Source organism: Cyanistes caeruleus, chromosome 9, assembly GCF_971803275.1.
Source record: "Cyanistes caeruleus chromosome 9, bCyaCae1.hap1.1, whole genome shotgun sequence".
Taxonomy (NCBI): domain Eukaryota; kingdom Metazoa; phylum Chordata; class Aves; order Passeriformes; family Paridae; genus Cyanistes; species Cyanistes caeruleus.
The window spans coordinates 29,496,673-29,524,229 of NC_141709.1; the positions used below are offsets into that span (position 1 = coordinate 29,496,673).

General features: G+C 41.8%; 1 protein-coding gene across 2 annotated transcripts in view; it reads right to left on the reverse strand.

Annotated features, from left to right (window-relative positions):
* The window catches only part of LRP8 (LDL receptor related protein 8), a 171,988-nt gene that overhangs the window by 44,895 nt on the left and 99,536 nt on the right, over positions 1-27,557 (reverse strand). For both annotated transcript variants that reach the window (XM_086842162.1, XM_086842161.1), the window contains exon 3: positions 23,141-23,263. In XM_086842162.1, the coding sequence (XP_086698288.1) occupies positions 23,141-23,263 (123 nt within the window). The remainder of the gene's footprint in view (positions 1-23,140; positions 23,264-27,557) is intronic.

A 27,557-nucleotide genomic window follows, 5' to 3' on the forward strand; every position in this document is an offset into this window, starting at 1 on the left:
TTAATGAGTCTCCAACTCCTCTACCTTGAAACTGGAGGGAGAAAATAAGCTTAGCACACGTGAGGTTCAGCCTGAGATAGGTAGCTTGCTTTTGTGCAGATTAGCACATTGGTGATTTACCACCTCTGACATCAGAGTGAAATAATCAGGAATTCAAAATCCCAGGATTAATGCTAATTACTGAAATAGAGACTCACTGTCAGAATAACAGTGATGTAACTTTTATAGGAAAAGGGTGTTCCAAAAGCACAGACACTACAAACAACGTCAAGTAAGAAAATGATTCTCTGCTATCGTGCCAATCGTTTTAACAGGTAATATAAACTGTATTTGAGCAGAGTGCAAGGAGATAAGAGATCTCTACAGCAGGCTGCAAACACAAATGGCATCAGGTTTTAGCTAAGCTCCATGTCTCACAATGTGGGCCACCTGCATGGGTCAGGAAGAATCCCAGGTTCAGAGCTATCCTGGCACACTTGGAACCCCAAATACCATCACAGCCCAGGACAGCAAGCTGCACAGAAAGGACTCCTACTCCTGGGCTTCCAGTGCACCATTTTATCTTTGATTACTGATTGCTATGTCTTATTCATTCCACTTCAAAAATCGAAACTACCATCAAACTTGGCTACAAAAAGCATTTCCTTCCCTCAGTCTGACTGGCAGGACTTCAGCTGATTTTGTATTCTGGTAAACACAGCAAATGCTCTTTTGCTGCGATCATCTGGGCACATCTCACCTAATTCATCTGAGAGCTTCTCCAGATACTGTTCCAATGGCACTTTTGTTCTCTACCTGATGGACCCAAAAGGCCCTGCTGCTGAGAAATAAAGTCCTTAAATTCAGGTCAGTTGGCTTGTTTAGGGTAAATCCAAGTCTAGGTCACTGGCACATGGTAAACAGGAGGTCAGACTGGATGACTACATGATCCTTCTTGGTCTCAAACTGCAGGAAAATTGTCATACTTTCAGTAGGAATCAGAAAGGTTTTTAATTGCCTTTAAACTGTTTCTCATGGTGATACTTCTGAAATTTCAGAATTTACAAAGATAGATATTTAACAACAGTGAGGGTATAGGCTGCTGATCCTCATTAAGTTCCTTTTTTTTTAACCATCTAGTGCTTGCAAAACAACAGTGTTTTTTTAACTGGTGTCTGTAGAATACACTGTGACATTACCCCACTGTCAAGTCTGGCTGTGCACAGACAAACCAGTTTCTAAGAGACCATGACAGGTTATTAGGCACGAGAAAGATGCACATGATACAGAGAGGGCTTCCTGCTCCTGAACAAACTACATTTCCTTACCCACCATTGCACACGTGAGAATTCATTGCAAAAGTTCATTCCCTAAAGCAGTCCAAGCACTTTGAGAGAAAAGCTGCCTTTCCAGGGGAAACTGAACAGTTCCACAGATATTGTCAGCAATCCCTCAAGGTCAGTCCTTGGCTTGCCTTGGCCTTTCTGCTCCACCCAGTCCTCTGTGTTTGACCAGCAGTGCCCTGATGGCTCTGATGTTAAAAGCATCGAGGTACTGCTTTGATCAGGGGTGCACAAATCCTTTAATAAACTTGAATGAGACAGAGGATAACCCTGGGATTCCAATTCTTGATACCATTTTCTGCAGATTCTGGACAATACCAACATACACAATAACCATGACCACAGCTCACTCGTGGTGTGACCTGACCCCACGGGCAAGGCAGAAATGTGAACAACAGGATGAGGCTGGTGCAGTCCAGTTCCAGCTGAGTAAAGCATTATTGCACAGTGTGCAGCCATGGGAGAGCCCAGGAGCCATGTGCCACCTCGGAATGCCAGTTTCTCATCTTTCCTGACACCACAGCCATATGGTCACAAGAAACATTTACTCAGACTAATCCAGAGAAGAAATTAATACAGCCCTGTAGTGACAGCCCTGCTTAATGACAGTGAAGCACAGCCCTCATTGTCTAGGGGAACAAAAAGGGGATTTTGATAAACTCAAGTTGGAGGCCATCTGCCAACTTTCCCCCATGTTTCTACCAACTTTGGCTCTTTACATGACTTCTTGATGGAAGAGGAAAATCCATAATTTGCTCTGGACTAATAATGGAGAGCTGTTTAAAACCCTAACATGGTCCCACCTTGTGAAGCCACCAGACCCTCTTTGCCTTTCTCTCTGCTCCTCTAAAGCAGAGCAGAGCTTGCCTCCAAGAGGAGTTGTGTCTTCAAGACATTATTCTGGCTACTGAAAACCTGAGTTTCCACATCAGATTTCTTCAGATCCCTTTGTACTACTTAACATTTTATTTTCTCTTCACTGGTGGTTTCTCTCATCTCAAGGATCAGTTGTTGCCCTTAGCTTGGCACAGAGGCAAGAAGAACTAATAAAAACCACAGGGAAAATCCTAGACATCAAAGTAAGAAACCAGAACAGCTGAAGAAGAACCTGTTCCTGGCAGAAGTAAAGCAGCGACGTGCACTGCTGATCTCTAACAGTTTCATAATAAACTGACAGTTGACTTTGGTAGTTAGCAAACACCCAGACCTGCCAGCAAAACCCAGGACTCAAAATTTTCTTTAGAGATAGTTTTCTAATAGAAAAACTATTAAATATTCCCTTTTGTGAGAGGCATTTTTCATGCTCAATCAAAAGCAAAACTTAAAAAAAATAAAAAATCCAACAATGACATGACTTTGTTTAAGAAGGTCAGAAAAAACACTCTGCTTTTTTGTACCCCGAACATAAAATCTTCCTTAAACTCTATTGTTTCTAGAGCCAGTTTGAAAGAGAGTGATGTACAACATTGTCCTGCCAAACCTCCCATCCCACCACTGTCTACACTGATAATTACCCTGTCAATCTAGGTACACATTGCCAGCTGCAATGTAGCTCAGCCTTCCCTTCCCTTCTGTATTAACTGTAATGGGGGAAGTCAGGAGAGAAAAGAGAAAAAGAATTTAAAAAAAAAGGGAGGGGGGGTGGTTTGCCTTTCCTATACCCCAGAAATCAAAATGGAACTCCAATCTTTGACATGGTTGAGAGATGAGCTCCATTTCTCAACACACATCCTCCACCCCTGCTTTTTTTCCAGGGATGCCTACTCTGAAAAACTAAGTCTGGCTACAAACAACCTTTAAAAATCTATCATGATCCACTGTGTTCCCCGTTGATTAGTGATGCGTGATACTTTTAAGGCAGTTCTGATTCAGGCAAGCCTTAGGAGAATCAAACACCCGAGGGCAGACTGGTAGCAAAGTAGCCGGGAATCAGCGGAGTTCAAACACAGCCATGCTCTGGGAAGAAAGGGGAGTCAGGAGGTTACAGCGACACAAGCTGGGCTCGAATGGAAGTCAGCTAATTAACCCCGAGAAATGCAACTTCTGAAAGGAAAACTTGTTCCCCGCCCGAGATCAGTAATTCCGGAGCCTTGTGGGCAAACAGATTTTTAAACAACCGAAACTTTCTCACGCAGTCACAGAGGTGACAAATGGAAATGCTGAACAGAGCCCTCGGCCGCCAAGTGGCAGCGGTGAGGAACAGCCCCAGCCTCCCCCCAAAATGGGATTCATTTCCAGTCTTCTGTCCCCATCCAGCTGCCAGCCGTGTGCTGATTCCCAATTCCCTGGGCATCCCACGGGCACACCAGAGCCCACCCTCGGCCCAAAGCCCAGCCCTCCCACTCTGAGTTGGCAGAGACCATGGAAAGAGCTGATCTCCACAGAAACACGGGGAAAAAACATATTCTCCTGATCTGTACTGATCCAATAATGCTTCCTGCTTTATTCCTAGGCTTTGGGTCTAAATACATTGCAGCTTTAACAACATCAACTTTCTTCACTAAGGATTCAGTGATAAAATACTCCAGATTGCAGCACACAATAAATCAATCATCTCTCCCTGCATGGATTTGTAACTCAGCAGTTTGAAAGCATCTTGGAACAATTTCTGCACAGATACTTTTAGATAAGGGACAAATTTACTTTTTATTGAATCAAATGTTATTTGACTGGCTTTGGTTTATAGATAAAAGTGACAGAGTTTTCTAGGCTCTCTTCAAATTGTTGGCACTGTGACCCTGAACTAGTTAAAAAATTAGTTTCTAAAATAATTCATTCTCTCCACTGGCAGTATCTTACCTAGTCCAAGCCTACCAGACATTATCACCTTGGTCACTTGTCATGTTCTTAAACAAGCAGCTAAGCACAGCACCATTTATCTATTTTTCCTCCTATATATTAATTTCTAGAATGCCCCAGAATATGCTTCCCAGAGTGCTCCATTTCTATTAGAGCAAATCCAGAAACGAATTCCAGATGGCAGCTTATTTCATACATATTCTGGCATATTTAGGCATTTGACTTCTCCACTTGTTTGGAAGCAAATTAATGCTCAACTCAAAATTAGGTTTTAAAGCACAGTTTAAAAAAAAATCATCTGTATCACGCAATTAGCAAAAATCAATTACCAGACGCCAGCCTGAATTTGATGACAGAAAAATTATTGTATTTTGCAAGTACTGCAAATAATGACAAAAATCCCTTAAGTTAGAGAAATTCCTCTGCAAAGGTGACTTTGTTTCACAGCCCCAGTGCACAGACTGGATTTGAGAATACTGAGCAGGTCAAAGCAAACATCCAGAATGATATTGGATGAACTCAGTGGACAGCTACCCTGGTAAGAGGGGTTTTGTGGGAATAAAAGAGAACAAAAATCCTGTAATGATCCTCACAGTGTCCATACACTGTGCTCATTTAGCAACCAAGAAATATGAGGGGCCAACTTCAACCTCCAATTCTTTCCAGCAAGGCATCAAGAGAGTACTTGGCCTGTAAACTGAGATGTAAAATATTTTATATATATAAAACTAGCATATAACAGATATGTAAACTGTATTATATAAATTTTACTGGCAGTAAAATTTATATAATCAGGAAATTTATAAAAATTTATATATCAGGAACTGGCAGTTCCTGTCTCTTGCTCTTCCTTATCACTTAGGCAGTAACTAGGAAATTGTCAGATATTCCATCCTGAAGATAAGCATAGTTTGCTATCTGATGAACTCCTAATGAATATACTGTTAATTGCATAACCTTCCTTCAGCACAGGAACTTTTCTGTTCATCAAGGGCATGGATAAAACAGCTTCTTTGCTTTGGAGCATCCTTGTAATTAATAATATATTCTTCACACTTCTAAATATAACCCATAATGAGATGCTTTAAAGGATCCAAGCTGCACCTTTCACTAAGTGCTTTTGATCAGAAGGGAAGGAGCCAGAGCTTGTTCAGACAACAGAGGCTGCTGGAACGCGACTGTCGCTTCCCAATCCTGAAAGGCTGCAAACGACTTCAAACGGGGCTCAGCAGCAAAACATGCCAAAACAGCTTCCTCCACCTAAAACACAGTGTCTCGTTATCTCTGGGCATATTCTGTGCACATCAGAGATGAAAAGAAGTATATATATATTAGATATAGATAGTATATATTATATAGTCTTATATAAATGTATAGTGGGTAACTTTTACTCGTTAACATTCTACTCATTAATTCCATGAAAACTCTGCCATCAATCACAAATCAAGTGATGAGCTACCACAATGTGCAAAATCTCCCCAATTATATTTGCCATCCATGTGACCTGGCACCTCTCAGAGATTTCTCTTGGTTTCCATGTGCTGAGAAAACACATCTCCAAGGATCACAGAACAGAAAAAAAGCATTTATTGATTCCTATGACTTTCTCTGGAAACATTTTCCAGAACTTCTTTATGCTGAGGGTGGCATAGCACTGGAACAGCTGCCCGGGGACGTTGTGGAGTTTCCCTCTCTGGAAACATTCCCAACCCACCTGGACATGTTCCTGTGTCACCTCCTCCAGGTGCCTCTGCCTTGGCAGTGGCATTGGACTGGATGATCTCCAACCCTGACACATCTGTGATTCTGTGACCTCCAAATAATGATCCATGGTTGGGGAGAAGAAAGGAGAGTGGTTCTCCCCCACCTGTGGAGTTCCCTTAATTGAACAACACAATTTTTGCCTTGAAAATTCCTTCCCAGTGATTTGTACGGAGTATTCCATGATTCGGAGGGGGAGTTTCTTCCATTGTCAGAGCTTGCTATGCCTTGCAGCAGCTGGGCCAAATACCTTCACCTACAAACTGTGAGCATCACTGCTGTCTGTGTGCAGCAGCTGAGAGATTCTCCCATGGTTACAAAGCCTGAGGACTGTTAAATGCTTGCACAGCAAAGGCTGACTTTCTACATCAACACCTCGTTTAAACAACGGCATCTCTTTAAGACAGGTACCTATTTTGATTTAAAGACTTCAGTGAGTAAGGAGTTCTGTCCAAGTGAGTCCATTTTATTTGCCACTACTGTTAAGGGCTGTATCTTATCTGTGCTTCTCTTATCTAGTTTTCTGGATCAGGCTGATTCTTGCTAAGCTAAAGAAACAATTGTGTGATAAAACCAAAGAGACAGGTGTAAATTGATAAAGGCAACTGTCAACCCTCTCTTCAATAAATCAAATAGCAAATACCCTTCTAATAAGGTTTATTTTTCAACTCAAATCATGTGAGCCTTGTAAGGTTGTTCACAGCCCCTTGTTTAATAACCTTTCCACTTTATAGCAACTGCCCATGTCTTTTACCACCTCTCAACCACCTGCTCTTCAACTTGCTTAGCACGATCTCTAATTATGTTGTAAACATAAAGGTTAGAAAAATGTAGTTTAAGTCAAATCACATATCACAAAATACACACAGTAGCTTATTAACATTCACAGTATCTTATTAACAAGGTCATGATTCAATCAAGAACCACTGAGAAGTGACACAGCTCTTGTTTTCCCTAACATGTTGACACGGATTTTTTTTTTACTTTTTAATTTTTTTTTTTTAAATCTTGATGTGTTATATTCCATTATCAGGCTCTCTGTGGTTTTGTCCAAAACTAACAACAGCCAGTTCAGCACACACAGCTTTGGAGCTGAATTGTTATTGCTGTAGCAGTCAGGAACTCCAGGTTTGGGCTGCAGACCTCCTACAGCAGGTTCCGTACTGTGCTCTGTTTAACCTTTTAAACCACCCTAAAAATACAGCTTTTACTAACTTACTGACGCTTCCACCAGTATTCCAACATCTGCAAAAAACAGTAATGCAAGTTCTAAAAAACCAGAAATACAGATCAGAAAACTGACTGGCTGTGTCCCTCAATGAGTTTGTCAGTGTTTCTGCTTTAAAAGTCAAACCTTTAATAGCTGCTATTGAGTAGCAAGCATGTCATTAAATGTGCAAATGCAACTTCTTCCTCTTCTTTCTGAACAGAAATTAGAAATACTGTCAGTATTTACTCAGTTTCTGCCACTCCAGCTTAACTTCCACTCTCACTGACCAGACCATTGATCTCATCACACTATATGGATGTTTTACATGCAGCTGAAGAATTCCTTACAATCCTTTTATTAGGTAAGGTGTCCTTCCTTTTGTTCCTTCTCACCTATGGAATTCCCCCATTAGTTGCGGGGATTGCTGGTACTTACTGGGTGCTTGAGAAGACGAAGAGTTCGGCTGGGCCCGGGGGGAAGGGGGCAGGAAAGGGAGGGCAGGGGCAGCCGGGGCCCGGGGGGAAGGGGGCAGGAAAGGGAGGGCAGGGGCAGCCGGGGCCCGGGGGGAAGGGGGCAGGAAAGGGAGGGCAGGGGCAGCCGGGGCTCGCTTTTTCGGCTTCAGAGCGGCACACGGAGCTGTTGTTGCTCGGGGAAAGGAATTCGCCATAACCTAGATAGGGCTGCTGTTTTTTTTCTCCTTCTCCTTCCTCTGTGTGCCTCGCACCCCTGTCTTGCCGGGCAGTGCCAGGCACCACCACAGAGCTGCGGATCCACCTCATCCCCCGGCCCGGGATCTCAGCTCACCCCTGCTGTTCCAGCCGACTGTTCCTCAGAGCCCTGCAGGAGCACCGGGACTGACAGCCCGAGGGGTTTGTGAAACAAAGCCTCTCCTCCATCCCTTCCCATCTCGGCCGAGAAGGCTGTCACAGGGTCCCTGGTTCTGTTTTGTTGTTAATGCTGTAGTTATTGTTGTTACATACTAGTAAAGAACTTACTCCTATCCCCAGATCTCTGCCTGAGAGCCCCTTGATTTCAAAATTAAAATAATTCGGAGGGAGGGGGCATTACATTTTCATTCCAAGGGAGGCTCCTGCCTTCCCTAGCAGCCGTCTGTCTTTCAATCCAAGATACCTTCCTACACCTGGCCACAAAATTCTCATGCTTGTTTCTGGCTTTCCTTATTCAATGAATGTATTACTTAACTCCCCCTTGTACCTAAACTGTAATAATTTCAACTCTCAGTATTATGGACTCTTACACTAATTTCCTACAGAAACAAAGTTTCCACATACAATTAATGCGTCCCCCACAAGAAAATGCTTCTCTGTCCTCATAACCAAATGTGGTGGCCAAACTGAATAAAACAACAAAAAGATGATACATCTTGAGGGGAATTTTTATATCTTCAGTGAAAATACATGGCAGGGCAGAATGCTCTGACAGAAGAAAAGGCTGCATCAAAAGCCCAGCCTGTACTGGATGACAATCCATGCACAAAGAAACTGGGGAAACTTTTAATTGGAATTCTTACTCTCTTATTCACCAAAGAGTCAATTAAGCCCAGGACATGAATGAACAGGAGTCAGGAATGGAAGAGAAATCTAACTCACAAGTTCTGGTGCTCCTGAAGTATTTGCTAACTCAGTGATTGAACTTTGCAGGAATCACACCCACAGAGCAAGCAGGAGAAAAGCTCACAGAAATACAGCATAATGTGGTTCTTAAGGGATGATACATGATTTTTTAATGCTTTCCGCAGGAAGACTTTCTTTCCAACCTACCATAACTAAAAGAAGCAGAATAGATCTCTGAGACCAAGTTCTGTCACCTGTATAGTAGGTAAGATTGCACTTGGTCTAGATAAAGTAATTTTTATGACATTCAGGTTGAAAGTACATCTCATTTCCTATGCAGGTCAGCTATAATTTCCTACACAGCTACCTAAGACTTGAGGGATTCTGATGTCAGAACTTTAAATAACTGTACTCAGAGTGCCCAATCTTTCCCAAACCTTCTCTGACAATGAGACAGAGCTGTCTTTATGTAGGTCTTTCCCAGTGGCAACTTCAGGAGTGAAGACACGTGGAGCTGATGGGGAAAGGGTCTGGCAGATTGAAGAGCTTTGCCTCAAGACCCAGAGCACCGGCTTGGCCCTGCTCCACACCAAAGCCAGGAGCACCAGAAGCCACCAGCCCTGCCCGCCAACATCAGGGACATGGCACAACTGGCAAGCACAGGCACTTCCACTGAAGGCACAAAGGGCAGCTGTGAAGCAGCTCCTCTGCTCTCTGGGCATCTCTGCCATCTTCCCCAAAGAAAACAGATGCCAGGCTGCTAATCTGCTTTAGGAGAGGGAAAGAACAGCCTGGCAGAGATTTTGATCCGTGTCACAATTACAGCTCAGTCCCAGAGCAACACACATTTCTCATGATCCCCAGCTGGAATTAATACAGAGGCTGAGCTGAACCAATATAACCTTCAGCATGTGAAGAAAATATTCTCTTGCATCACCCCTAAAAAGCAACTGAAGTATGAAAAATGTCTGGATACCTAAAGAGTGCTTAATTCTGTTAGGTTCAAAAAATCAAAACAGAAACCACAATCCAAAATAACAGTAGCCATGTAAAATCAGCAAAATAGAATACTCCTTTCCTCATGTTTGAAAAAACCCTGATATCCTGATTGACTATGCCTAGAGAAGTGTGCTCATAAAAATGTTCAAAGTATTACTTGATTACATTTTCAATACAGATAACACTGTGGGGCCACACAGAATATTCAATCCAGCCTATAAATCACCTCAGCATCCAGACTCCAGCATGCATCCAGTCTCAGTGACCCAGGTTATACAGAAAGCAAACTCATTCTGTGAGCCTGTTACAGAAGAAGACGTGGTGCTCTTGCTGATTTTCAATCAACAGAACAACATGACTTGGTCAGCTCAGTCTCTCTGCTGTGTCGGTCCAGTTTTAGCTGAAAAACACTGCACTCTACAAAATATGCTGGAGCTCCACATGTAGTAATTGTATTTTTAAAGACAGATTTCTGCATCTGTGGTCGTGTGCACTGGCATGTGTCATCCTTGGCTGCCTTAACCATGCACTGAAACATCACTCTCGAGGCTACTGTTCCTCTTTCCCCTCTCAAACCTCTCCACTCTCTCCATCCAGCCAGTTTTGATCTCTCAAGATCTCTAGAGTTTGGGAGAGTGCTTAAGTAATTATAGTACAGAGGAAGTAAGTCAGCACATATGTGGGTTTGAACTACAAAATTTTTTCATTTGGCTAAGGAGGAGAGAAAATGTGTCTTGAAAGCCAGAAACATCAGCCCTTGTTCTCAAAATATTTGATGAGCAGATAGGGACACATTCACTCCTTCTGGAACATAAGTAACATGACAGCTTCCAGTGGCAGCTGCTTTACACTCTGGAAAGAAACACTGCTTTTTCCAAACCAAAACCATAGGAGATGAATGAAAAAAATCCAAGTGAAGGAGAAGAGTATACAAAATTGTTGTTAGGCTATGTAAAGTTAAGAACTGACCCCACAGCTCTGAAGTTCCTCCCTGATTTTGCATACTCATTGAATACACTTTTTGCAGGAACCTGACTCCCAGACATGTTTTTCTTTTAATTCTTTTACATAATTTTAGGGATTTCTTCTTCATTTATTATGTATAACAGGGATTATATTTTTATTTAGTTTATATTGGCCTTTTCTAAACATCGTTCTATAGCTTCAAGCTATTTCCTTTTGCTATGTTTTCACAGTGGTTGTCTCCTTGGTATTTAGAACTCACCATGACTAACTCCTCGTAGCTTCTTAAATACATGCAAAAAGAAAAGGACTTCCATTTATGTTACTAAATGCAGTCACATCACAGACTGTCTCCTAAAATCAACCCTAAAAAACAATAATAAATGTTTCATACCTTATGCTGAGACTATCATGGGCTCCAATCTCATAAAGAAAACAGAAACACATGGAAATTCCTTGCTCAGTACTCTGTGGAAACTAAAGCTGAACTCAGAGGGGCGGATAGGAGTTGTTATGCACAAACACAATGCACAGGCCACTGTTAAATAAACAGAAATCTTGTGCATTAGGACTCAAACTGTGCCCAGAATTCAGGCTACCACCAATGTGAGGCCACCAGCAGTTTAGATCTGTTACTTCTTCTGGTTTGCATTCCAAGTACCATTTCAAAGGACAATTCTGCATTTCAAGTAAAACAAGGTATAATGTTTACACCCACACAGTATAACAATGAAAGGAAGGAAAAAAAAGAACAATGAAAATTCTCAATTTTCTCCATAATCCTGATACACACTTCTGCCAAAATACTTCTCTTTAAACTTTCTCAATCAAGATTTCCAGCTCACAAAACATAACAAGGAATAGCTCAAGACACACTAAGCAATGGAGCATCACTGCTACTGAGACAAAATCATTCTGCAGTTATGGGCTGACTTCTCACCAACCAAAAAATCCATGCTCCCAGTCCAACAGCAGCTGGAAATAACAACAGTGACCTTTAAATTTCAGGACAGTAAAATCCAGCTACAGCAGGCAGTACAACAGCAAGAGGCAAAATCTGAGAACACATATGGGAGAGATGATCTATGCCTAAAGGCTACACAGATTCAAAACTCCCACTTTTTAAAAAAAAAACATTCACAAGGATGGTTTTGAAGAAGTTGCTTAAGCTCAGTTTCTGCCAGAGCCTGTTCACCTCACTGCTTTCATTGAGCTACTGATGCATGTACACATGTTAGCAAAGCACAGACGTGGCCAGATGCCCCCTTTCCATCTATCACTACAGAAGGAGAGTCTGCAAAAGGAATTGCTTCCTAGAATCCATTAATTAAGAACATTTACCTTGGAAGCTGCTGCCTACACTGAAGCATCCCAAAGGGTGCATTTAAACACTGACAATCTCCTTCAGAAGTCTCAGTCTGGATCCTGTAGATATTTCCTGGTGTACTTGTGAACATCTAGGCTTTATTCCTTACCTATATTTCTTGGAAAACAGTGACTTAAGGAAGTCTCTTACTGAAGAGTTGTGGATGAAAAATTGAAGTAAGGGATTGTGGAAGAGCAACAGTCAAAACGTCCCATGTGCTCAACTTTTACTCAGTTAACAAAAAATCCTGTCAATAAATTAGACCAACAAGAGTACCACAGTTAAAAGCTTTTAACTCAATGGAGAAATCCAATCACAATTTATAGCCCTACTGTTAGCTGGTGTCTTTCAAAGAGGAATATAATCAGACTTACTCCAATCACCCAGTTAAGACAACACAGCAGCAGCCTTGACAAAATGACCCCACTTCTTTTGCAGATAGTGATGCTTTTAACCACTTCAGTCACCCATGGCTCCACCACAAGGCAGCAGCAGAGCCAAAACAAACCCAGGGTTCTCGACTGCCAGACCTGCAGCTCCAGGACTTGATGGCAACATGTCCTGCAAGTCCCCTGAGAGCCACACACTGCATTTCCTACCATTGCCTCAGCACAGAGGGCAGAACCAGGTGCGCTCCACCACTGGCACCAGACTCCTGCTTCTCCCAGCCCTTACCCTCGCCCTCCTACCTGAACTGCTGCTCACCCTGCCCTTTGCACAGGGCATCCTCCCATATTTCCTGGTCACACTCTTCTTCTTCAAACCCACCTTCAGAGGCTGCTTTTGCCCAATGTACAGTAACTATGTTAATACAAAAATACAAATCTCAGTAACACTCAAGCCACACCTGGTGTCAGATGAGGGACCCCTCTGATCTCACAGTAATCTCTGTTCCACTCCCCCTGCTATTCTCCAGTTTCATTGCTCTTCTTGCTTCTCTTGAGTCTGTTCTGATACCAAATCCCTCTGCCAGCCCCCAAAACCTCAGCACAACCATAAGCTCTGTGCCAGAAGGTGGCTGCACAGCCTGGGCAGAACCCCACTGGCTTCAGCAATGCCCTGCTGCAAACTCAATTGCTTAATTACACTGCAAACACAATTACTTAATTACAAGGGAAACTGGGACTGCTATTAGAGGACCTGTGTTGGTTCCACTTTTCTGAAGCACCTCTTGGTGCTAAAATTACAAATCATGATTTAAGTTGGTGGTTTAAGTGCTTGGTGGTTATCGGACAGAAGAACAATTCAGAATAGGCTTGTAGTAGAGTAGTTATGTGCAAAAAAGGAACTTAAAAATGTGATTTTAAGGGTGACAATGTTTCTTTAATCCCTTAAAAGCTGTTTAGTTCATTGTCTGGCTTGAATATAATGAATCAGGAACCATTTCTCCAGGTTTCATATCAGATAGCAGGTAATTATGGAAACAGAATAGAACTTTAATTATGAGAAAAAACATAGATTGTTCTATTGTGATCTTCCACAGCATTGCTGTTTCTTAGAAGTAAACATATTGTGCAAGCTGGAAAGAAACCATTGATTAAAATAATCAAAAGCCCTACTAGAAGTGTGGACAGGCTTTTCTTTGTAAAAACCAAAACATTGTATCTGACTAGAGATACAATAGTTGAGGTATTTGAATTAGCTCTTCCAAAGCCCACTTTAATTTTTCCTCACAGATTCATTTAATTAAATCTCCTATTACAGGGTGGTTTTTTTTCATTTTACATACGCTATACAAAAGCTTGATGTACTCTGGGAAATCGAAGAGATTAGACAATCTTACCAATAGCTTTTTATCTTGATTTCTTCCCACTGATTTTCAGCTGAAGCAACCTGTTTGAGATGCTGTTTCCAAGCATGCCAGCAATCAATTTTTAAAAATTAAACAGTAGAACTTACAGGTAATTGATAAGCAGAAAAACTTTTCAGTTCCTCCTCTGAAAAGCTGGAATATCATTAAAACAAGGTTGGAGGTGTCAGGGTCCTAGGGAAGAGTCCAGAACTGGAATTGCCAGGCTGTTACTGGAGTAGGCATCACCTTTTCCCTGGTGTTTTGTCAGCACAGCGGGCGCTCTGCTGTCGATGCCAGCCCAGGACAGGCACAAACACCAACAAACACTTCAGGGGAGATCAGGGAGTGCAGGCAGCTCTACTTGTGCAGATGCTCCAGCACAAATGAGAGCGAGGGGTTCTCCTGTGGCTCCTTGCCTTTCATCCCTGGCTAACCAAGGAGCAAGGCCATCCCTGGCCCTGGGAAAAGGGAACGCTCAGGGACCACCCGGGGGGCTCCATCAGGAGCGGCCAGTCCTGCACAGCCACACGGGCCCTGTGGCAGCTCTCAGCACAGCCCCAAGGGGGGCTCCGAGCCTCCCATCAGCAGCTGCTCCTTCATTTTCCTCCCTCCCAGGCTCACTTTCTCTCTCTTGCTCTCTAATCGAAACAGGGAAGAAAAAGCCGCACAGAACGCTAGGGGGACAAAACTGTACAAAGGATAAAGGAGTTGAGCAGCATTGAGATGAGACTTATTTGTAAAAGAGATTATGGTTGCAAAAGTGCTCCTTGTCACGAGGGGAAAAAAAGGCACAAAAGGTCCCTCAATGAGCAAACATAATGAAACCTGCCAAGATGAGTGATAAAATCATAGAAAGAAAAATTATACAGGTCTCCAGGACACTGCCAAAATTCACTGTAAAACACTTTTTCCTGCTTCAGGAAGTCTGTACTTTTAAAATTAAAATTAAAAGCTTGCCTGAGGGCGGTGCAACACTGGTATTACACCACATATCTGTCAGGACAGTATCTCCTCTCTCTTCTGTCAAAGGACTGAATAAAATAAACAGCATTCAGGACTTCCCAGAACTTCATACCACAAAGGAAAAAACTGAGTGCAGTGTCCCAGCCCACCTCCAGCAGCCCCACAGAGGCCATCCCAAACCATCCCTGGCAGCACCTGCATGGCCACAGTGAGGACACTGCTGCACATAGGTCATACCAAGGGGAGATACTATTTTTTCCCATGCTAAAGTGACCACTCTTCTGAGGTTTTAAAGGTATGGAGAAGTGAAGTGCTGCTCAAAGGAACCAAGAGGACATGAAGAAACCAGGGGAAAAAAAAAAAGGATTCAGTAGACAAGCATAGATTTAATAAATTTTAGTATGTCCTCACTCTTTTATGTGTGAAAGAAAGTAAGTCTGAAAAGGCTCTGGTGCTATTAAATAATTGTGTTTCTTATCTCGGAGTGAACATTTCATCTTTTATATACATACAAAGAAACCCCCACCTGTTTTCTTTTTTAGAGGATGGAATAGGCAGCTTAAATGGCAATTTTAATTGAATGTGTTCGGGCTGTTGCACAAGAACACTGATGTGTAGACCCGTGGCTGGGAAGAAAAGACTTTCCCTCACCACCTACACCTTGACTTCATTACAAATATCCCTGCTGGTTCTCATAACTCAGCTCTAAGTTTGACACTTGCAGCATGTCTAAAGACAGGAATGGTGAAGGAGCAATGCAAATTCCAGTAGAATTCAGTATGTTAATTGCTATTTCTCAGTCACACTCCACATGGGGCTGATATACTTGGTGCAATACTTGAATGACCAATTGTTCTTTTCTGTGTGTCTATGTGTGTTTCTCAATACACACATATCATTTTAAACACATAAATGCACACACAGTGGCTAGAAATGAAATTGATTATCAAACATGGTACTTATGTTAATCCCTGTACAGGAAAAAAAGAGAAGTGTGGTTATGTTTGCAACCTCTGCCAAAACAGAGAATCACAGTCTCATACAGCTTAGAGAGCTCCAGTGACAGGGTAAGATGATGAGCACAGGCCAGAAAAAGGGTGCAAGAACTGGCACAAGCCCCACGTGTGCTCTAATGAAACTACTCAGTTCTCTGCATTTTAATGCAAAGGATTCATCATGTGTTGTAGTAGGTTAAAATATAAGACAAAAGGGTGAGCTGAAACTTGTCACTTCAAATATAGTCATGAACACAGTGTCCCTAGAAAGGAGGCTGGAGCTACTGCTAAAGCCAAGCCTTGGTTAAGGCTCAGTGTGCATGCAAAGGCACAGGGAGGATCCACACCACTCTCACACGTGCAGGCAGTGCTGGCTGTGACCCTCACCCCAGAGCACAGTCTCGCTGAAAGCATTGCAGGTATTAAAAAGCTCCAGTGCAAGGCTTAAATTACAGAAATTACCTACCAAAGCATGCAGAGACTGCATATTAAACCAGTCTTAATCATGGTCCTAATCCTAAAGGAAGCAGGATGGAGTGTCATGAGACCCTTATTAAAACTGCAAAAGATTTCAGTGGGAGTGAATGAAAACAGGATCCTACAACTGCAGGAATGGAGAAAGAGAGGAAAAATACCCATTAAAGAAAAGGTGGTAGAAGGAGGAAACACAGCTTCAACATACAATTCATTATGATACTAAATTACATAAATACTAAACACATTATTTCAATGTCATTAACATTAAGATAAAGTAATTTGATATTCACTTACTTTCCTCACACCATAATTCACCCATTTAAAAAAGAAGCAAAGGTTTGTTGTCTGTGCTCTTGCACTACAATACTACTTCATTCAGTTAAAACATTTCAATTTGAAAATTATGTTTTGCCTTTGATTCCCAGAAATTATTCCCTTTTCACATCAGCCATAATGCAGAAAAACAACTGTGATTCCTGCATCCTTCCCTCAACAAACAAACAAAAGGGTAAATATAAAAATCAGGTAATCTGAATTTCAGAAAGCAAGTAGCAAGATAATGGAAAAAACAAAAGCACTAAGCAATGAGAAGCTACTTGAGATTTCTGAAAACCTTTTACACTTTTAGTAGTTCAATATTTATAGCCTGTTAAATAATTACACATACAAGAGCTTCACACACTCAGCTTTCATTTCCCTGCTATTCTCTCCTATTGAAATAATAGCAAGATTAATTGTAGCCATAAAAAGGCAGCATCCAACTCTTTTATGACAACTCCTGTCTATAAACTGCATGAATGCATTGGACCAATAGGGAAATGTTAAAATGTTGCTGTTTAAACTTTGTAGCCGTCAACAACAAGTGAAAGCTCAAAATTGATCTGGGGGATGGAAACACTGCAAATGTCCAAGCAGAGAATGCTACATGGAAAAGTGACTCCCTCAAAGATAACACTGCTCAAGGACAGAACAGTACAAACATCAGAACAGACATAGGTTTTTTCAGTTGGTTTTCCTACAGAACCTGGTCAGCCCTCTGCAAAGGTCACCACTGAGACTTAAGCTCTAAACACATTCCCATAAAGGAAAACCACATTTTGTATAGGTATTACTTAAAAACTTTTCAGCATCGGTAGAATTGCAGCACAATCATTACAAATCCTAAATTAATTTACTTCTTTAGGTAAGTAAAATGCTGAGATCACCAAAGCCATGTAATCATCATCAGAAAGGAGATGTAATTCACTGCCCATGAGCCACAGACAAAGTTATCCCACTACTGGGGATAAACCGCTCGTCTTTGAGTTTGCTGAATTTCCTTTGATGTGAAAAGAATAATTTCACGCTTCAAGAAAAGGAACAGGACACCAGAAAAACTGGATTTGATTCCTTACTCTGTCAAAGACTTCTCGTGTTAGTCCCTGAGGATTCTTTGGGATACTGAGGTTGGCTTAGGGCTGCTCAGTCAGGACACACCTGGAGGCACTCCAGGCACTGTTTGTGGATTGTTTGGGAAGCAGTGGGCTGAGATGGGATGGTTCAAGCAGGGGTAAAGGTCCATTTGTGAAGAATCAGTACACTTAGAATAAAAGGGACTGTAAGCCACCATGCCCAGGGAACTACAGGTCTGCTGACAGAACTCAAAAAGTCTTATCCATCTCTACTGTTAAACACTCCCATGGAAAAGGAGTTCCCAGGAGTCTGGAACCCTCTGCAAAACAGACCTGGAAGCTAAGTGGCATCTTAAAACCAGAGAAATGAATTAATGTTCAAGTTGTATTTTGGATGTGATAAAACTTTGACAAGGGTGAATGAACAAACCTGTATCCTGTTTACAGAATTGCATCACTGCCAATTATCTGACAAAATAATCTGAAATGAGAGACTCCAAATAAGGAGAGGTTGATGGACCGCCACTTCTTTGGCTGAAGAAGAGAAGGTTAAAGGAAGCTATCATTGCTGCCTTCAACTCCAAGATGGAAGGGAATAGTGAAGATGGAGCCAGACTGTCCTCAGAGGTGTACAGTGACAGGATGGGAGGTGACAGACACATGCTGCAACAAAGGAAAGTCTATCAAGATAAAGAGATTCTTTCCATTAATAGGGGTGGTCAGACATAAGGACAGGGTTTGAGCAAGGAATTGAACTAGATGATTCCCTAAGGTCCAAATAATGAACCTCTGTCTTAAATTATTCCATGACTTCATGGAGAGATGATCATGGCTGTTTTCATTTTATTCTGTCTCAATAAATTTGATCACATTGACAAATCAAAGCTTTCATCGCTAGCCCTGCAAACCAGTCTGGGCACCTGGAAAATGAGACTGCCACTTTTGTGCCTTGTCTCTGGCAGAATCCTGAGGCTCTAGAAGTATTTCCACATCCAGTACCTTGTCCTATATTTGCTTTACAGATGGGGTCCTCAGCTGCTGCAATTCAGCAGTGCTCCCAAAGGCCCAGCAGGGACAGTGCCAGGGGGACAGTGCTGTATTTCATGCTGACTGTAGCCAGTTGGTGCAGTTGGAATGTTGTTAAAATGCACACCTGTACATCTGGCATTAACATCCCCGTATTCAATTCCCTGAATGATCTCTAACTGATTATTCCAGCAAACAGTCCTTAATTTACATGTTCCGCTGCATTTGCAACCCCCCAGCACCTTATCACATTTATACCAACAGATCTACTCTCAACCTTGGGGGGAAAAAAAGAAAAAAAAAGCAAAAAAAAGCTTTCTTTACTGCCCCAGGTCCTAAAACTAGGTATCTGGCTGTGCTTGGGTGATTTGGCCTAGTTTTTTCTTTTGCTACTTGAATTCAATAGCCCAGTGTACGTGATGCCCTGAAAGGAACACTCCACCCTTCTCCAGGAAAAATTCTCCAAGGGCAGGGAACAGTTTATTAAGTCCTTTTCCACAAAAGCACAGTAATGTCACCAAACCCACTCAGTCATGCAGGAGATCTGCATCAAAGAAGAATAATAGAGACATAATATCCTTTGGGCTGAACAGAGAGCTGGGAGGGGATTGTGCATTTGGGGGTGAACGATACCATCAATGCTACCAACAGGATTTTACATTTGGGCAACTTAATAGGAAATGAGGGCAGAACTGACCAGCACTGTGAGAGATCTGCACACACAGCAGCAGCACACAGAGTGCCTGGGACCATGGAAAATTCCCATTAAAAATATAACTGTCAAGTTTGGATACATCTCCCTGAACCACTCGTGACATGTACTTCAAAATAAGAAAGAAGTGCCTGAACTGGTGCTGCATTTCAAACCAACATCCAGGGCTTGATTTTATATTCCACTTCCATTTTAAAATCTATTTCCAGAACTGCTGCTTATTAAACCTGCCCTATTAAATCATCCCCCTATTAAATGCAATATGAATTAGGGTTTCCCAGTCTCTTTTTCATCCTCTTAACACCCTACCCTCTAACACTATACTTTTCCATACAATATTTTCTGTTCTTAACCAGAAGAATGTCACATATCTGAAAAAGAAAGAAGTGGTGAGTTTATGCTCTCTGCATTCCTCGATCTCATTATATATACAATGTCCTAAGGCAAGAGTTTGCCAGCTTAGATTTTCACTTGCTCTAGCCCTTTAATTTGTGTTCCCATCAGTGTTGTTACTGATTGTTAGCATTTGTTTCTATTTTTCTCATGAGCTTTTATTTTTTTTTTTTTTTGCTTAAGTCACTGATTAAATAATCTAAATCCTTCAGAGGGAAATTTAAAATTTCCTTCTTGTAGAAAAAGCAGAATGATTCAGTACCTGTGCTGGAATAGCATAAGGTAGATAACATTCATTTTGCTGGAGGTCTCTATTAGTTAAGTCAGAAAAATGACTTCCCTTCCCCCTCTCTCAGCTCCAAGAAACTGTGTAAGGACAAGGTGAGGAATCTTTCCATCCTCATAAGCAGAGCCTGTGTATATCAGCAGGGGCTGTACCACAGCCCCAGGGTATCACCAAGCCACACTGGGCTGCTTTTAGTGACAGTAATGAAAACCAGGGCCAGGGCTCTGGATATGGTGGGCTCTCCAATGTAGAGAATATGTGAGCTACCAAAAATCTTTAGCAGGTGCCAGAGACCTGTCTTGCAGAAAAATGAAGAAATATAAGCAGTTTCTTGTTTACAACGACCCATTTCAAAACAAAAGTCTGGATAACTATCTCCTCTGAAATCAGTCCATGCTAGAAACCAATCAGCTTTCAACTAGAACCAAAACCCACAACAGAGAGAAGTCCTAGAGGTTTCATCAGCTGAGGATTCAGTGGGATTCATGAGATACCCTTCAGCCACCACTCCTGTACACATTCAGTGGCTTGAAGAACACAGTTAAAAAAATAATAATTGCATGAATGGCAGAAAAGTGCAGACATCTCAGACCCAGCAGAAATTAGGCCAGCTGTGATGCCATCTCACCTATCCAACAAGACACAGGTCATGCTGTCCTGAACACCTGGGAATGGCTGATGTCCCTAGAGAGGATATTGTTAGGCACAAAACTTAGCAACTTCATTGATTAGGGAAACAGAAAAACCAAAGTACAAAGTACAATTTTGGTTCTGTAAAAAAAAAAAACAAAAAAACAAAACCAAAAAAAGCAAACCCCCACAAACTGTCACCTTCAACCAAGCATAAGAGATGGGGACACAACATCCCTAACTACCAATAACAGAGCACAAACTGTATTTAAAAACATACCACAAAAGCATTCAGAAAATAAAAAGCCATTTAGCAGGCTAGATGCTGAGAGGAACAACCTTGTTTTCACCACATTCTGAGCTGGAAGTACTCCTAAAATGGAATAGTCACCATTATTAATGCTCTTAAACTCCCTGGATTGAATGGACTATGGACAATGTCCCAGTGTTGCATTAACTGAGGAATAACCCCAGATCCTGGCAGAGGTGCTGGCAATTATGTGGCCTGTCTGAAATCCACTGATTTTTATAAAGCAGTTTGATCTTAAAAGAGGTGAGAAATCTCTTATTTCCCAACCTGTCCCTTCCCTAGGGAAGCTCAGCAGGGCAGGACCCTCCACGGGGCTGTACTGCATTTCTAAGCAGGAAAATGAGACAATCACAGGCCCTGCAGTCACCCCTTGACATCAGGGAGAAAGAAAATGGGACTGGAGAGAAATATCATACAGGAATATCCACCTATACATTTTGCCTGTCACTACATTTTCTGGCATTACATCCTCATCTTAAATAATATTTACACAGATGAAGAATCAGGCCTTTTACAGTAACAGGCCAAATTACAAGGTAAGACCAACACTCCACTAGTTTCTTTAATAGAACAGGAACAAACTTCTTCCCGTGTTGCAGGAAGATGTTTCATGGGTTATATATTTTTCTGAACTGAGGAACCACCAGAGAAACACAGACTTTGGTCTCTTAGAAAGTTTCAAGTAGAAGGGGAAAAAAAAAAAAATTAAAAATTAAGGAAAAAAAATCACAAAAATCGGAACAAATGACTTTTCTCTGAGGATAGCAGTCCTGTATGGTAACAATCTGAGGCTCAGGTCAAGTTTCTTTTGTGATACTTAAGATTTAAGGTTGATTTCCCCAGAGGATGAAATAAGCGGGCAAAAAAATGAAAGGTGAAATGGGTAGAAAAGGAATGAAGATGATTAACAGAAATCATCAGGGATCTCAGTGCTGTGTGGCCCATCCACAGCTTGTGCTACGGCCTCTGACATGAGATTTGCAGGCAGAGACTGCAGCAAATGAAGCTGCTTAGTTATTCAGCCCCCCTCCAGACAATCAGGGAGTGGAAGCAGCATTAATGAGACAGCTTTTAACTAAGGAGGATCCAGGGTGAAAGACCAACAAATACAGTACATAAATATGGTAATGTATTTATTGAGGTAATTTTTTCTGTAGCCTGTAGGAGGCTGCAAAAATGATTCAATTCATTTTATGCAAGAGAAGTGCATTCATCTCCTTTAATTAGGGAGAAAGTAGGACTGGTACTAGGATTAAAAATAAAAGTAGGGTTGATTTTGAAGTCCTCTATGTACCCCATTCTGGTAAGATCTGATAAAATACTTCCTCCAACACTGTTTCTGACTCATGGGAATATTTGTGAAGTACATGACTGGAAATTCAATAGAATGGCCTGTACTAGTTTCTTACTCTGGCAAGAAAAACTCTGCAGATACAAGTAAGCACACAAATAAAAGTCTACACAATATAGTAAATAATGTAGTATTTTCATTAGAATATCCCTGGGATTCCCTTTAATTCAGTATCAGACAACCCTACACAGTTCCTGAACAATGAAGCACAAATGGGCCTCCTCAAAAGGATGCATTACATGAAAATCAAGAATGGCTTTTTACTTACTGGTTTCTTAAAGGGTGCTACCTCTAGTAACATCTGTCACACTTGCAGCTTTAATTATTGTACATTTCTTTCATCTGCTGCTTTTCTCATTTGTTCTCAGAGGAAAAATAGAAAATGAAGATTAAGCAATGCAGTAATATTGCAAAGCTCCTCTGCAATAACAGAAGTGCTGTCTGCAATGATGATAAATCCCAATATGTTACCATGCAAAACACCAAATCTGAGTTTCCAAAAAGCCTGATCCCAGGTGTGACACTTCTTGCACTTCATGAGCCCGACGAGCAGCTCAAGATGTTTACAATTCCCTTGCAGACAGAAATCCAGACTAGACAGCACTGCCTGTATTGTAGTCTGGAAAATGGGTACATTTGAAAGTTTGTAAACTGTGTGATTTGAATGACCTGAATCTTTTGTGTCTGTAATTTTTGTTCTAAATTGAACAAGATCAAGCATAAATTGACAGATCATCCTGCAAGCTAGGAACAACAGCTTTAGTTTCTCTGTGCTTTGATAATAGAACATGTCTGAGAAACACCACTTTGTGCTACTCACTGCATGCTGCTTCTGATTCATCTGACCCGTCGGGACATTCTTCTTCCCCATCACATTTCCACCTGGCTGGGATGCAGTGCCCGTTGTCACAAGTGAAATCTGACTCAGCACAAGTTTTCTTTGCTGCAAGAAGAGAAAATACTTGGCATGAATATAAACAGTGCAGAAGATCTCCACTGCACCCAACCCCACCAAGGACGATACGGATTGCTCTATACTAAGAGGATTTATTTCACATTCAATATTGCTTGTTCATGACAGTCCCACATATATCACAGATGGCAGAAACACCTATGAAGAGTTCCCATTCTATGAAGAGTTCTCACTAGAACTCTTATCCCTCCATTATTTGACAAGGATTCACCCTTCTGTGTCTTTTTCCAGCCATTCAAAAAACAGGGATGTTCTTTTTCAAGATAATTTTCGAAGGCTTTTACTATGAAAAGCTTCCATGCTATCATGGAACTGAAAGCATGCTGCATGATTTACAGACAAGCAAGACAAACAAGTATCACCTTTGGAGTACTATAATCTAAATAATAATGTTTCTATCCATGCCATCTATTCATGGCTTGTTAGTACATCTGTCACCACAGCAGATGATCACAAAGTACTCCTTCAAACACTAACATTCATTTCATTAAATGTCAACCACTCCACGCTCTTTGCTTTGCTTGCATTAATCTAGGGCTTGAAAAAGATGCAAGACATGAATTCAAGCAATTAATTGGTCTATTCCTCTGTGCCAGTGGTGCAGCACCATTTGCTCTGCAATTCTAGTCAGCATCTTCCCACTGCGGCAGAAAGAGAAAATTCTACATATATTCGGTCCCTTCAGGCTGAGGTCTCAGTGTTGATGTGACACCACTCGCTCACTGCTTTAGCAGTGGTGACTTCAGGGGCTTTTCTGCTCAGTCCTGAGCAAGGGCTGGGGCTCAGTGTCACCACATTGAAATGAAATGCTCTCTGGCTAGCTGCTATCTACCTCTGTTAGCCACCAATTGACACAGGAAGTACTGGCAGGGAGATTTGTCTCTTCCCCCTGCAAAGCTGCTCACAACCTAATAGGATCATAGTAAAATTCAGGTAATGAAGGACCTCAGGAGGTCACCAAGTCCAACCTCCTGCTCTGAGGTCAGACCAGGCTGTTCTGTGTTTTATCCAGTCTGGTAGGAAGAAAAAAAACCCAAGATGGAACAGCACAACCTCCCTGGACAACTTGTTCCAGGGCTTAGCTGCCCTCATGGTGAGACCTGGGCTTGCCAAGCCATTCTCTCTTACAAGTCATGTGAACACATATTGCTACATCAATATTTCTTCCAGCAAACATTTTCAAAGCATTAAATACAACAAATAAGCCTCTGGGGTTTGATCTTTTACTTTCCTTTCTTGTTTTCCTACATGAGCTGCTGTCAGGAAGGGAGTCATGTTAAATATCACTCACGTGCCCACACAGGAAACATGGAGTGTGCAGCTACATGGCTGAAATAAAGCACTGATTTTCTAGCACACAAAACATGCAGCTTCCCTGAGCAGACATCCAGCAGGAAAACACTGCAAAGCACCACTAAGCAGCTGTACAATCTCTCAGGGTACACTTTTTAAAGAGAATATACATTTACTCCCCTTCTGTTGCTAAATGAACCAGATTCTGGGGAATGGGAGGGGGAAAAAAAAGGGACAATTTTCAATTTTCTCTTCAGCCATTCAGAAACATATTATGGACTAATACAGGATAGAAAAACCATTTCCATATAAACCAAGAGCTTTACAAGACACCAGTCATACTAAGGATCATCCAAAGACATTGCACATATGTTATCAGAGGGAAAAGACTTTCTCCTGAATATCTCCTTTTAGAAATCCAAAGCTTGTGAAACTGGCTTTATTGCACATCACTGCTGGGGTATTTAATGAAAATTTTAATGAATCTGATGTATTTAATGACCAGAAATGCTGATACTGATAGGATACCCATGCATAGCTGAAGTGAGAACACTCTCCTGGCTTGCTGGGAAGCTAACTGGGTAAAATATTCCTGTCTGCTCTTAGGGGAAGGTTGTGGCATCTAAATAATCACAGCTCCATCCAGAAAGGAGAGACCAGTGTAATAGTGGAAACAGAAACCTAATTTTTAAAATATTGTTTTGTACTCACTCTCTCAATACCATAATACTGCTTTGTACAGCAAAACTGTCCTTGAACTCATTCTCTAGAGATGCAAATAACAATAAAACTATTATTGTGCTTAAAACAAACCTCTCCTTTTGCCATCAGTCTCCCAGTCTGATATATTTTGGGGACACAGGGATGCAGGAGCGAGGGGCCAGCCCAGGGAGGAGTGGCAGGGGCGCTCCCTTAGCATGGCCAAGCGTGCAGATGGTGGCACCGATGGCTTGGTTCCCTCCTGCTCCTCCTCGTGCACCACAAGCCGTTCCTTGCTATGGCTCACAACGGGGCACCAAAGCATTGCTGCCAGTGCTGGGCCTCAGGAGGGGCTCCTGTGCTCCCTCCCTTGGGCAAAACAAAGCTGGGCACAACCACTCACCACCAGTGGCTGAATCCAGAAGTGTCGCCGTGTCCCAGGCACTCCTGAAGGTCCAACAGTCCCATGACAAAAATTGGCAGGATACGAGTGTTTGGTCTTTGTTTGAATCTAAATCGTCTCATCTCTTCAAGGAACAGGATTCAGAGAGGGGGAGCTCAAACCTTTTTATGATTCTTATATTTACTTCTGCTATTTTTAAAATATTTTGCTTTTTGTTTTTTATATTTTAAATATTATCTTTTATTTGCACTGTTTTTTTTTTTACTACTCTGTGTCAGAGCTCTGCAGACTGTCTCAATTCAGTAACTCCACTTTCTGCTGCAAACAGCAACCCAGATTATTCAAACTGCAGGAATACTGAAGCATTGTCTCATTTCTCACCTCTAATACAAGACTGGAATTACTTTATTTCTAACCAGATTTACCTTCTGGCACTCAATCCTCATGTCTCTGGGATCACAATGCAGGCAGGGAGCAGTTAATTAAAATATCAGCTCTCTGTTTTTTCCTTCCTTTTTCTTTTTGAAGTCTGATAACCCTTTTTATTAATCTCCCATGTTATACACCTTCCTTCTATCAATAATTCATTGAGGCTCACACCATAAATTGCCAGTGGTGCATTAAAATGTAAAATAAATAAATACATCCCTTTTAGACAATGGGGAGGACACGGGTTCATTTTATGGTTTCACCTGGCTCAGAAATAGTCAAGCAAAATTAATTGTCCCCCTGAGATCCATTTCCTTTGCCGTAAGCAGCCCAGACAGCTCTGCTCACATGTCTCTTCCAAACGAACATAAACAAACAAGAGTGAGCAGTCACAGCATCCCTGAGCCTCTGTTCCTCGGGGGACAAACCGATACCTGGAACGAGAAGAGAGACGGCTCCCGAAGCGTGCGCAGAGCCTTTCATCTCCTCCCCAGCTCGGCTGCGCGCACTGACACCAAAGAGGCTCCTGCTTCATTTGCCTTTAGTTCCTGCTTTTCCTTTCCCACATGTGCAGGTGGACAGATCTGTCAGAAACTCCAGTGGCTCCTGTGTGCCCACGGGGCTCAGCTCCCACAGGGAATGAGACCTGGCTTGGGCAGCTCTCCAAAGGAGCCTTAGTTAAAGTCATTCCTGCTTCTCCCAGAAAGAAAGGCAAGGGGAGAGGGAAAGAAGATTTCAGTTTTACCCAGAAGTGACAGAAAAATATCCTAACATGGTGAATTTTAAATAAAACTGCATCAAACTCAACCTGGCCCCTCATTTTCTAAAATGTCTGTTTTCATTCCATTACTCACATCTCTTATCCTGAACTGCAAGTAAGGATTCAGAGGCCATCCCTGTAGCAAACTAAAAGCAGGGAACCCAGGGAAAGTGGTTTTGAACATGAACATTTACAGAATGAATTCATAAAAAAGCAGTGACTGGGGACATGTTTAATTAGACTGGAGGGAACAAATATACACTGAAAGGAACAAGCCTTGGACTGGCTAGGAGCAGGGACTGGATGATATAAATGTGACTTCCAACTTTCAAAAATACCTAGTTCTGAAAGATCAAATCCCTGGCCCCAACCCAAACAAGGTATCTGAATCTAATGGAAAAGTCCAGGACTGTTTCTTTTTTTCTCTCTTTCTAATAAAATCCAACATGCTCCCACTGCCCTCAGTCACTTCATTTAACCTCACTTAACTTTTGCCTCAGTTTTAGAGGCTTTACAAGGCAGGTACATCTTTCCAGTTACTCCTTATAAGACCCCAGGCCCTCCACTACTCAATTTCCACTTCATGCCCTGTTTATTCCTATTTTGCACATCTTTAATATTAAGCAATACTCAACTCTAAAATAGTTTCATTTCTTGCCACTCCTGATTTCCCCAAACCA